Source organism: Boleophthalmus pectinirostris, unplaced genomic scaffold (assembly GCF_026225935.1).
Source record: "Boleophthalmus pectinirostris isolate CB_2022bp ecotype Guang Dong unplaced genomic scaffold, ASM2622593v1 HiC_scaffold_7, whole genome shotgun sequence".
Taxonomy (NCBI): Eukaryota; Metazoa; Chordata; class Actinopteri; order Gobiiformes; family Gobiidae; genus Boleophthalmus; species Boleophthalmus pectinirostris.
Window position 1 is genome coordinate 20,176,207 of NW_026571473.1, and position 13,881 is coordinate 20,190,087.

Genomic DNA, 13,881 nt, shown 5'->3' on the forward strand with positions numbered 1-13,881 from the left:
ACCTCCTGGCAGCAAATTATGCCCCTCTCAACCTCCTTGTGGTCGCCTCTCCTCTCCGTGTCTCACCGCTGTGGCTTCATGGGTCAGAGTTTGAGAAGCGCTGAACAAAAGAGAAGGCTTTAGTGCGTATGCTGCCGGGAGAGACGCTCTGAACTGTAGCATTAATCATACAGGGCTTGAGCACATCAGTAAACACAGTCTGTCAGGTCAAGGTAAAGATCAGATCCCCAAGCATTTAACAGGACTCAGTAGCATACAGGCTATCTATTGAAAAGTCAGCGTTATTCATGGCATGTCTCCCAGCCTTGGTCGCTCCCACAAGAGAGACAAACTATTGTTCAGTAAAGAGCCAGCTGAAATATTTCTCCGGCTACACAAAAATACACTGGATCAGCAGCAATTAGTAGAGTAAGAAAGAGATAAAGAGAGGAAGGGAGGTCGCGGGAAAGAATGAGAGTGAAAAATGTAGAATCAGCGCAAGAAAAGAGGAAAATGTGAAAAGAGGGATGAGGAGAGAAAGAGAAGGAGAGTGCAGTGTGGTGTGTAGGAGTAAGAGAGTGTGGGCCCCTGGTGCTTTAAACAGCCAAAGACGTGCTCATTGTCTTGGGTCGGGCTCTGTGTGTGTGAGTGTGTGTGTCAGGATTTGAAACCTCTTCATTAGTCCTCCCATTGCCCTCTCCTCGAGCTGCTGACCACTCACTTACCCCCAGCAGCCACAGGAGCGCTCCTGATGGGACTAATGCTGCGTTCGTGTGCTGTGGGACAGTCCGCTTTTTAATCAACTTGGGTATTTTTAAGTGCTTTTAGTTCTCAGCTGTGATTAACCATATTATGCCATTAATCATAGTTAAACAATCACACTTGCGGCTTCACCTAAAGGTATTTGTTACATAGCCTACTTAACTGGTGTAATGAATAACTTAAAGAAGTATTGGTTAGTCATGGGTCAGTACCTGCCATAATGGTGTTGTGTACTTGAGTGACCAAAAGTAGTGCGCTTTATATATTTTGTTTTCTTTCATTCACACATGTTTAACACATAAACTCTGCATATTTAGACTCCTCTCAAACAGAAAACATTCTGTTCCACTTTGTGAGGTCATGTGGTATTACAGGAAGTGCACCACTGTGTTTTTATTCACTATAATCATTTGGATAATATCAGCCCTGGAACTGTCAATTCCTACTGGACAAAAGGTAAAAGGTAGCTGTTATCCTAAAAACTACCACTATATAACATCACCAGGTGGAACAGAGCATTTTGAGCTATGGAGATGTAGACATAATAATAAAGGATTACTCAAACAACAAAGACCAAAACTTCAGATATGTTTTTGATGACAAATTAACATTATAACATAATTCAGAAAATATCATAATAATAGCATTCTAACATGGCTTCTCATCTACCCCATTTACCCACAGACTGATTAACGCATGTCTGAGTAATCTTTAATCTTCATTCAAGATGACATTGCTCCAAAAATTACTGTATTTCCCTACCCACCATACAAGCTTCAATAGGAAAAAAAAATGTGTTCACTACCACAAACTGTCCATAGGCAAAGCTGGCAGCATGGGTCGACAGCACAGCACTTTGTTGTGATGACATTTACAATGATGTACCATAGGAATGCAGGTGGAAATCAGCGTCACAGTTTTCAGTGGACTTAAATATTTTAATGTCAGTTTAGAAAAATATTGCAATATAAAATGTCAAAAATCTAACATTATTATTCACAGATGTCACAGACTGTAACTGTAAAGCAGACAAAAGCATAATATTTCTTCTTTAAGAGATTAATTTCAGACAAAGCAGTTTTAAATGGATGTAGCAAAAGAGCTATTGTGAGATTATTCCAAAATGTCGTTCACTTTTTTTGAACAAACATGAAGATGAATGAATACAATTTATTATAAATTTTGTATTACTCTAGTAATGTAGTGTAAGCCTTTTTTTTCTTATGCTTTTGATTCACTTACTTAAAGGTCCTATATTTCATAAAACTGATTCTTTGGAGCTTTAAACCATGTTATGTTGTTAGCTCATCAAAAACATACCTGGAGTTGTGTTTTGTTTCATGCACATCTGTATTATTAGACTGTCTTGATCTACAAGTGGTATTTAAAGTGTTAAGTCAACTTAACAGCTACTGTTAACCTTTCGTTCAGTAGACATTGGCATCCAGGACTACAAATTATTCAAACGTATTGTAGTAAATGTGTGTGGAGTTTAAAAACCCAGTGGAGCACTTTCTGTACTACCACATGACATCACAAGGTGAGAACTCAGCCTAAATATGCAGGGTTTGTGTGTGAAACATGAATGAAACAAAACACAACTCCAGGTATATTTGTGATGAGGAAACAACATTATAACATAGAGCGTGATATGGACCCTTTAAAGAAAAACTACAAAAATGTAATATTTGTTAACATGATTTTGATAAGGACTGGTCTAACCATCGGTCATGTCATGCCCATGTGCTGTATTATGTACTTACTTTAAAGCCACAAAATGAAAGAGCTTTTTTAGTGAGCCCCTCTGACTCTTGTACATGTTTGCATTTATTTTCTATCCCATCTGATTGCCCATAAACACCAAACAAACCGCAGAAGAAACCCCAGTGTCACTCATGCTAAAACAGCTCTTATTATGTATACAGCCACTCCACATCCATCTCTTCAAATGCATTCTGTTTACTTCCCTTAAGCTCAAAGTTGTAAGTTCATCTCTTGTTTTTTTTCTCTGTGTTTTTTAGAAGACAGGAAGTTGTTTGTGGGGATGCTAAACAAACAGCAGACAGAGGAAGATGTCTACCGCCTCTTCGAACCCTACGGAGTGATCGAGGAGTGCACGGTCCTAAGAGGTCCTGATGGAAACAGCAAAGGTAGGAACCATCGTACACTTGTCAACTTCATTTAGGTCAGGGCTGCACAACTGACAGCTTTTTCCCCACGGTTGGAAAGTACATGTGACATATGCATCAGATGTGGGTCAGACAGCATTCTCATATAATTAGTCAAATTTTGTATGTGTCAATCTTCCCGGTATATATAAATTAACTAGTTATATCAGATATATTTTGATTGATGTATGGGATTTTTAATGAGGAGTGAAGCTGAAGAATCCTTGGTTTGACTTTGCAGTAGATTTTTGAAGTGAGGAAAAAACATTGTCCTGATAAATATCAAATATAATGTATTTCAGTTCTAAAGGCACTGTACCTGTGATTCTGTCTTAAAAACATGAAAAACAGAACTAGTTCAATTGAAATAGTTTGAAATAGTCCAAAGTTATTCCTCTTATTCCTCACTTACTTACATGCATTCTGAGCATCTTAATTATTTATTGTTTATAAGCGCTTTTCACAACTTTCAGAGGCCACAGTGGAGTTTTGCTCTGATGGTAAAGCTAACAACAACAATAAAACGCTTTATAATTAGATGCAGACAGTACACAGTGGACTTATTTTGACCTCAAGAGCTGCTTATACGGTATAGTTGTACTGGGGCTAAACAAATTGGGTCCTTTAAAATCACACACACACACACACACACACACGCACACACACACACACACACACACACACACACACACACATATATTTTTTATCTCTTTTTTGTCATTAATAGAATTTGGAAAAATCAATACGTATTTTTTTCATTCTTTACAATAAGATATAGGCCTACAGTCAACCTTGACCATTGTGCAATAGAATCAGTGTCTTGGCAGAAGGCTATACCTCGTAATATGTTTTTCTTCTTTCATACACTGATACACCTTCATATTATTGTTTCACAAAGTGCTGTACTCAGGAACCTCAAAATCCAATTGCTTTTAAGACTCTTCAAACTTGAACAGGATAATAGTGGATTCTTTTGTTTAAAGTTTCCTGAAAGAGATCATTCATAGTGCTCAAAGAGGCATGCTTTAACAGTTTTTACACAGAGTAAAACATTGCAGCAGGGATAAAAGGCGTTATTGGAAAAATGTCAGTGGTATAAAAATGCTGAGTCATCAAATTCTTGCTCACCATTTATTCAGCATTTGTCTCAAAATTCCTTTTATCTGCCTCAGTTGGACAGCACATTGCAAATGACATTTTTTAATAAAGAAAGGTGAATCAATACTCAAATATTCTTACTAGTCTGTATAGCTCAAAATGTTTCTAAAAAATGTCTTTGCTTTAGCTAATTAAAAAAATCTAATTGAAAATCTGTATCTATTAAAGGGCTCTTTCTCTCCCTTAACTGCATTAGTTCAGTTTTCTCTAAAATGGCTGCACTGACCCGTACAGTATAGGTTGGACTACTGTACAGCTGATATCTCCCAGGCTTTTCACTACTGCCAAACTTTGGGAGACAAGAATTCCCTTTGACATGCGGCAAAGAGCAGAGGGACGAGTGTTTTTTCATGTGTCTAAAGCCTATTCCCCGGTCAGTGCTTATGGAAATTGTTGTGGAATTATATCTATGGGGGTTTGAAGTCGTGAGTTGGCGGTTTTGGGGGGAGGAGGAAAAAGGGAGCGATGGATGTCAAAACGATTCAAGTGTCCAACTGCAAGGACAGGAGCGTGGAGGGAAGTAGCACTGGTGATATCTGTGGTATGTCTAAAATGAAAGTCTGCTCACTTCAAAAATGAGCTACTTCAATCAAGCAAAACATTATGACCACTGCCAAGGAACAAAGCTGTGCAAAAAATGTTTAAAGTATAGTATATCATGATACTGAATTTGGTGATGTTGTATCGTTATCGTGGGCTGCTGTATCAGTGTATTTTTTGGTATCTTTTAGCACTTTTTTGTGACTGCACAACAAGTTGTTGTTTAGTATCATGTGCAATATATTGATTATTGCATGTTGCCATAATAATAATATCATTGTGAGCCATGTATCATGTATTGTATTGAATTGTGAGGGACCCTGTGGTTCCCAGCCCTACCAGGGAATACACAGATTACATTACACAGTTTTTTTTGTTTTTGTTTTTTTGAGCTGGTGAGTTTTTGTTTGCTATTATCGCAATGATAAAGATCACAATGATTAGATGATTAAATGAAAGATCACACAAAGATCACATATATCTTTTTGCAGTGTTTAAAACTGTTAGATTACAATTTTGCAACTGTCCAAATCAATGGACATACAAAATTGGATATATAATTGGATATAAAAATTGTGCAGAATTGTCCTTTTGGTACTCTTCATTGTAGCGACCAGTCTCAAATACAAAGTTGAAAAAACTGAGGCACTCAGCAAGTACAAAATAATAAAAAGCCTTTAATACCACATGGCAGATAAAGTAAAAATCATGCCAACGCAATTGCTATATTATAAATTTCTCAATTTATCTCTCACCTCTACTTTTCTGAATGAAAATGTAAGAATTTAAATGAGTTTGACAAGGCCTTAATTGTGTTGGTTAGACATTCAAGTCAGAGCATCTCTTCACTGCAGGTCATGTAGAGTTTTCCTATGAATATTTATCAACATTTCATAAGTTGTTAACTGAACCAGTGCCAGGTGATGCACATTGTAGTTCACCACACTGAGAAAATCTAACAGAGGAGCTGTAGTTTCAGGGCTGCACGATTTTGCAGAAGTATGACGCATGGGATTTGTGATTTGACTCAAATTGTTATTTTGATTTGATCGTGATATTATGCAGTCCTGTTTCAAACTGTTAAGAAGTCAATGCTGTTTCGTTACACATCAGATTACACATTATTTGCCTCATATAGAGCTAGGCCTGGCACGATAACAAATTTTGAAGCACGATATACAATACGGCTACAAAGATATACTGCAATAAATGATAATGCTGAAACCATTTTATGTCACTGACACAAAGCAGGATAATCCCAGTAAACCATTTTTAAAGAGACAGTATCATTAAAAAGCCTGAGCTGCAGCAAATAAATAGCAGAATGAACCAATAATTAGCTATAGCAGTTATTTACAGCTCAAATTACATTGGAATAGATAAAAATGGCTAAAAGCTCCCCACTATTTCAAAGAAAAAGTACCCACAATAAATATTGAGCCTCAAAATATATTGTTCCATCTGTCATGTACTGAGTCGATATTGTAATCATTATGACAAGCCTATATAGAGCTGCTCTTAAAATCTTGTGGTCGTAATGTAATGCTCGATTAGTACAGGTGAATCTAGAACATTTTAAGTGACTATTTGATGTCAGGTAGTTGTGTCATTTATAATGAGCCTGTGCGATAGAATGGAAAGCGTGCCTTGTAGGTTGTTCTGGTTGATATCAGAGTCCTTATCGAGGTCAGGGTGCTAGTGGTTTGACAGCTGAATGGGCGTCTGGATTGGCCGCTGTTCACCGCGGTATAAGCCCATTAAGGGTCTAAGAATGTCAGCACGGCCGGGTCAAGGAGGATAAATGATAAGGGGAACAAAGTATGAAATATTTAATAAGAACAGAGAAGAAAGTTGAAAAGAAGTGAAATGGGGTGTTATTACAAGGGCCCACAGCGGCTCAGAGCCTGGGCCCAGGTGCAGCTGCAAACCTTATTTCCTCTCACATCATTCTTGGCCAGATTTTCACTCATCTTTTACATGTGCGCTCTGTGTGCTTGGCTCTTGGCTTCTTCTTACACAGTTTGGAGACGTGACTTCATTTCATATTACTTTCTATACTTTCTATTTGACCTGAATTGTTCAAGGCCATAGCTAATAAATTATGTTTAAACATACTCTATTGACTTAAAATGGTCAATTTACCTCTGCTGATTACAATTACGTTTTCAAATTACAGCTTCGAGGTTGTGTTCAAGTCTAAATTGAGGGTAGGGCATCTGAAGTAAAACTCATGTCACTCTAATTTTACTACTATTTGTTGTTTGGTTTGGTTTCAATTGATAAAGAAACAATAACTCAATAGAACTATAACTATCAGCTATTTCTTAATATATAACTATAATATTTCTGGTTCAGTCCAGATCTGGGCACTAGAATATTCTTTACCATTCAAAAAGATGAAAGTCAGAGTGTACAGAACAGAAGAATGTCAGCAGACTCTTTGTTCAGAGCTTTTGGACTTTTTCATTTTCACTCTATTGATCGGAACGTGTCGCTGCGGGGGCAATATGGAACTGTTATCCTCTTTTAGAAAACGCTATAAGATTATCCAGTTTAGCCAGCTTTTAATATGCACAGACAGGCATGTGGTGCTAAATAGCATGCTTTTCTGCTTCATCAGTGCAATGTTTAGCCTGCAGCTCCTGCCTGCTTGTCTGCTCGCCTAATACCCAGACCGGGACAGCCTGCTGAGCACTCACTATCTCACGCCGCACACTCATTTTTAGGGTGTCAACTGTAATTTACTATCTATTATTACAGTATCTGAAATGTAACAACAAATTGAATACATCTGATGTGTGTCCTCTTTTCCAGGTTGTGCCTTTGTCAAGTTCTCCACACACACCGAGGCTCAGTCTGCAATCAGTGCTCTCCACGGCAGCCAAACCATGCCCGTGAGTACAGCTCCTGTGTTATTCTCACATGCACACACAGGGGGACATAGGGGAACAAGAGCACCTATACAGTCTGCAGCACCCCACACTGGAGTCAGGCACTGTAGCAGCCCCACTGCAGATATACTGTGCAAGAGTTTCAAAGAGTTATTATCAGGGACTAAAATTAGCCCAAATCAGGACTAATTCATAAAGCACGGATTAACCTAGAAATGGCTTATAAAATGAACTGCACCATGATTTAAGAAATTCAAAATCTCGATACAAACCACTAGACCAGCACGAAACCATGTCTAACCCAGGATTACACCATGCACAAACAAGGGCATAAACACTAGAGGTTTGCATTTGATTTTTATTATGAATGAATAGTGCACTAAGTGTCTTTTCTGGTGGAGACTGCTTGTCTGCATGGAGATGTTAGCTTTGCCAAAACTATTTTATATGCAATTAAACTAATCTACCTTGCATTAATTTGTGCTTTCTTACTGTGAATGGGCTTGCATCTCCACTGATCTGATTCGTAACTTGTGGAGCGTAATACTGTACTTTAATAGGCACTGTAAAACTTAAGCAAAACTATAAAGGATACCAGGTGGCGGACCCTTTACCAGAAAAGTTACGCCGTATACATTTCGGAGTACATCACTTGATACCCAGAGTTTGAGTAGCACTGATGTCGATATAGAAACTAAAGACTAAAGAGATTCCTTATCATTTTAGAGGATTTTATGGCCCTGAACTAGAAGAAAGCACCGTATATAATGGATTCTTTACCCTATCTCCATAAGGTTCTAAACTTACCCACAAACTTTGAATTGCCTCATAGAAAAAAGCAGCTCATAAATGTCGCCGCTTTGGAAAACAAATTGACGCTACCAGAAATAACCCTTCGTCTCTTTGATTTACATGGTACTTTTTATACAACAAAATTCCTAATCTGATTTCCCAGATAAAACTGTTTAGGATGATAATTGAATTTGGGGTGAGTCATCAATCAGTAGTTCTGCTTGCATAATCAGCGAATATAACTCCAACGTGAGATTACATTTGGCTCTTATGTAAGCGCGCCTCTGTGTCCTCTGCATTCGCTGTGTATTGAATTTACTATGGGCATAGAGAGGTTGCTCATTTGTATGTGCCGACTGCAGCCTCATGCATAGTCCCTGTGTACCTGATGGTGTCACAATAAAACTGACTGACTTGGCACTCCAGGCCAGAGCGATTCTCCCTGACAACACACAGTCACGTCTTCTCAGCTTTTGTACAAATCCATAATTTAATAAACAAAACTGTGACTTGTGATTCGTAGCAAAATTGTGTTATGGAAATTGTTTTTTGTGGCTGTAGCGTTACCACAAGACGAAAGAATTATTGATGAAACATTTATACAACTGCTACTACTCTTGCTGCTACTTCTACAAATACAGCTACTTTTACGGCTACTACAAATACAGCTGCTACTACTTTTACACCTACTCCTGCAGTACAATTAACATAATTGTCTAGTATATATCGATGTAACCCCTCATTCATCAGGAGTTGTCAATGGTTCACTGAAACCTAACAATCAAAATTGAAACACAATTTCAACTCAAGGAAAGGCTGCAATTCAGGTATTCAAATTTCTTGCAAAAAAACAAAATAGTCTCTCTTTGCTTTGTTGTAAAAATGTGCTAATCCTCTATTTTAGCACAATAAACTGAAATGTGTGGAGTTCTAATATTAGTTTTGTAGTTCTTTGTTCAGTCTTCTCCAGTGTTAAATCTTGTGCAGCACTACAGTTATTATTGGAAAGGAACATTGAGCAACTATTACAGTTTTCAAAGATGTAATATTGGTCAAATGGGTTCGTATCATACTGTGTTACCCAGGCAACATTTGGTAGCTTCATAGGTGAATGTCAATTGTACTACTACTGTGTCCAAATATACACATGAGCAAATGAGGTGAAAGACAAGAGTGAAATATGCTTTACTTGATCCCCGCATAGGCTTATATTTACTCCGCTAATATTACCACTTCAGCAACTTATTCATTTAAAGTAAGATATACTCTAAAGATATACATTCTATTGTCCTCAAACTGTCTACTGTATTTGACCCATCTTTCATTGTCACCAAGACAGCCTGTCAAGAACAGTGTGGTGCAGCTGGAATATGCAGTTGTACGAATAGTTTATTGAGCAGGTTTAGGTTGATTAGGGGGTAGAAGTAGGACCTTGTTGCTGTGAGGTCAGAAGAGCAATCCACACATTGCAGCTGATTCATGCATAGATTCATGGGCAGCTCTGTCTGCCTTATGTTGTTTTAGTAAAACTTACTTAGCTCTCCAGAGCAGAACAGAGCTATTCTCCCTGACATCGGGCAGGTGGACACAAAGTCACATTCTGTATTATTTTATCTTCATTTTTCTGTTTCGGCCCCCACACACACAGACCCTGAACTCTCTCCAACCCTATCTTCCAGGTGTTGTGTTTCAGCCGATGATTTCATTATTAATGGCTACCAGTGTGTGGCTCGGGAGAGGAAATGCAAAGAGAAGCACTGGGAAGCCAGCTGTGTGCCATTTTGCTTCAACCTTTGTGTCATCTAAGTGCAAATAAGTGTAGGTCATGAGGAAAGAGTGGTGGAGTGGTGGGCTTTGCACAGATATGCATACACCCTCCTCTGGTGTTGCTCCATCCCCGGTCTGCGCGAGCTCTATGCCCTCTCTCGTCTCTCGTTGGCAGCCTCTCGGGATATTAGGCAATAGACTTGTTTACTCCACCTTTCACCACATTGGCTGCTGAATTATTCATCTATTTATAAGCAGGGGGCCGAGGCAATGGGAGGGAGGGAGAGAGGGAGGGACAGACACAGGCAGACGGCGAACGGAGTGAATGGACAGGATTTATACCTCCTGCTTTGCTAAATTGATTATAGAAATCTGATCAGCATCTCATATCCTGTGGCTGCTGGAGGAGAGGACAGCGCGCGGCTGCCTGGCTGAGATTAGCGGACCACCAGTAGGCCATTACACCTCAGCGGGCGCCGCTATTCGGAGCGTGTCCATCAATGCGGAGATCCTGGAAACCCTCTGGACCGTACATCCTGTTGATTACAGCAGACGTGCCGCCAATGTCAACAAGAACAGAGAAGAGAAAAGCATGGTCTTAATGTCACATGGGTCTGGGTGCTTTGAGTTGAACTTTATCAGAGGCAGAATAGGACTAAAAGAAGACAGAGCAGACAGGAGAGCAGCCTAAGCCGCTCTGCCTGGGCCTAATATTAACCCCGCTGAGCTGTGGCAAAGATTTGGACTTTGGCATTATTCAGCTCCACAGGGGTCTGTGTTTCTTTTGTCCCTGAGCACACTTTAGTCTCACTGCTGCTTTCACTGTCTCTGGAGAAGGTCACTGCCCTGCCCTGCAAATCAGGAGATAATAAAAACATTCTGACAGGATCTATTTGTGCTGAAAATTATACCAAAGGGAGCAATTTTACTATTCATTACAGGTCATCAGTCAGTAATCATTTTTATTGTTCTAGTGATCTGTTTTTCTGTGTGCATTTTCAGTTGACTTTGTGAGATAGAGACAGAAAGAAGTAAGATTTCTGTCAGATCTCAGTGGCTCAGGATTGTCTTCATGATTATTAGAGCAGTCAGCTAAAAGCTCCATAGAGAAAAAGGCAACAATAGCTTCTTGAAACTGGAAGCTGTTGGAGGCAATCACCTTAATCCTGTTTTGCTTTGAATAATATTATTGGTACTGAAGATGGTATAACTGTGACACATTCTCCTTCAGTACATTTGGAGTACTTTTTTACGATTATGTCTATACTGCTCATCCTACAGCTACCGCCAGTAAAATAGTAAGATGTTAGTGCTAAGACACGCTGATATTATAGGTAATAATATTTAGATGAAAGTGCAAAACTTGACCATTGCAATCAAGATTTTAGCATTTCATCATATTTAAAGGGCTCATATTACACTATGTTCCGATCTATGTTTCCTCATCAAAAGATTTGCGTTTACTTTCATTCACATGTTTAACACACAAACCCTGAATTAGACCTATTTAGGGTGAGTTCTTTTCTCAAATGCAAAACACTTTGTTTCACCTTGTGATGTCATGGAGTAATACAGAAAGTGCTGCACTGTCTTTTAAAACTCCATACACCTTCACTAGGATCATTTGGATAATTACATATCTGTAGTGAAAAAAGGTAAAAGGAGCTTGTACCTTAAAAACTATTTCTTGATGACATCACAAGGTAGAAAGGAGCTTTTTGAGCTATGGAGATACAGACAGACTAATAACAAAGGGTTTCTCAAACATGTGAATGAAATAAGACACAACTCCAGGTCTGTGTTTGAGGAGGTAACAACATTATAACATGATTTAAAGCTCACAAGAGGCAATTTTGTGTAATATAGGACCTTTAAGTTATTTGAAGAAAAGATCACGCTACTTCTCTCCTTATCCATATCTGCATATATTGTGTGCGTGCCTGATACATTCACACTCTGTCTAAAAACAGAAACACTTTGCATATAGAATGATTGTATGAAGCCAGTGGAACATGCACGCATACTATTTCTCCATGTGCCTCTCCTCTGTTTCACTGTCACATGCTTGTACAGCCACGGGCCAGGGTCAAAGGCTCCCTGACTGATCTCATTTTCCACATCGCACCACTTCAGCTGCATACATTTGTGTTATTCATGCGCTGTGGCAGGGCTGGGCATTTTGTATGGATCTTATATATATATGCCACGTCCTGACGGAGATAGAAGAAATCTGCATGATGTGTCTGTGCATCTCTATGGATATGCTTTGGAGTCTATTGGTTTGTCACATATGAAACTTGATGTATTTTACACACCGTCATTTTCCTAGGCCCCCTCCTCCTCCCCCTCCTCCTCTTCCTCCTCCTCTTCTTCTTGACCATTTTTTTTCTGTCACGCTGCCACAGCTCAGAATGCGAGGGGCTCAATTAAAGATTTAAACGCCAGAGCTGTAAAGCAAATTGCTGGGATCCAACCGGCCCGTGTAGGGAGGGAAGTCACTGAATAAGAAAAAAAAATCTTATATGAGCATTGGGGCTGTGCAGGTCAAGTCCCTCAGTCCAAGTTAGATTATTCCACGGATGGAAGTACAACAACTGGAGTGGGATGAAGGAAAGATAAGAATAGACCCAAGCAAATGAGCTAAAGTTTGCACAGAAGGGAAAGAGGGAGTGATTGATTCCCGGGCTTCTCCACACACACACACACAGATACATGCACACAGAGACACACACACACTCACACACATGGCAAAGCCGTGTTTGTGCGGTGAGATTTAACCAAACGGCAATCAATATGTCATTGCCTTAAAAGATAATGAAAGGAAGGAGTGAATAGAAACAAGCCTCCAGACCACTTCTGCGGGACCCCTGAAGAGAAGAAAACCAAATTTCAACTAATGACTACAAGATATTAAAGATATGTTGTGTTTAAATACTTAGGGGTCCGGGTAACAGACAGACAACAGTAAAATTAGGTTCTGAGGCGCTCTTTAATGTTATTATTGTAGGAGATAATGGATCTTAATTTTGCTTCTCGTAGCTTATCGTTTTCATTTAGTTTAATTTAGCGCTAATTTTGAAATGCCTTATGCAACACTTTCTCTTTTCAACGCAGTGCCAAAAAAGCTGCATTTTTGCCACTACAAATGAGGTTTTAATTTTTGGTCTGCTTGTAAGAAAATCTGATTGTGAACATGTTTTTTTTTTTTTTTGTTTTTTGTTTTTTACATAGGGTGTATGATTGAATGCTAGCAAATTGTATCTTCTTATAGCTTCTTCACAATAAAGAACCATAATAACTATTACACATTAATAAAGCTAAAGAGGGGGTAAAATACAAAATGTACTTTTAAGAGTTTTGCTGTAACTTTTCTTGTAAATTTTTTCCTCATTATTAAAAAAAACCAAAAAAAAAAACCAACCCTGCCGGAATAGGTTTTAGATGTCATCCGTGCATGTTTGTGTAATCTAGCGATCTCTCCCAGGCCTTATTCAAACCCTCCTTACAATTAACAGTATGATTCTGCCCAGTGCTCAGCCCCCAAGCCTATCACCCATGCACCCATATTGAAATTTACCATAAATATACAAAAACAGGACAAAAAATAGGTGAAATTTATTTAACATGTTAATATGTTATTTTCAGCCAATATACCAGTAGCATTTTGAAACAATAAAAGGTAATACGGTGATCTAAATATGTTATATGTTAGCATTTAATATCCAATAAGTGCAGCTCATTAAGAATGATTCAAGCTTAGTAAATACGTCATATTTAAGGGGTTAGTATTTGGGGTTAGGATAAATATTAGTAGTTACGAAGCA

The 13,881-nt window shown here is 38.7% G+C and overlaps 1 protein-coding gene across 37 annotated transcripts in view; it reads left to right on the forward strand.

Annotated features, from left to right (window-relative positions):
* The window catches only part of celf5a (cugbp, Elav-like family member 5a), a 192,045-nt gene that overhangs the window by 144,046 nt on the left and 34,118 nt on the right, over window positions 1-13,881 (forward strand). For 19 of the 37 annotated variants that reach the window (XM_055164599.1, XM_055164598.1, XM_055164618.1 and 16 more), the window contains 2 exons: window positions 2,763-2,891; window positions 7,422-7,501. In XM_055164599.1, coding sequence (XP_055020574.1) covers window positions 2,763-2,891; window positions 7,422-7,501 — 209 coding nt within the window. The remainder of the gene's footprint in view (window positions 1-2,762; window positions 2,892-7,421; window positions 7,502-13,881) is intronic. The other 18 variants (XM_055164601.1, XM_055164620.1, XM_055164591.1 and 15 more) reach the window with 1 other exon arrangement.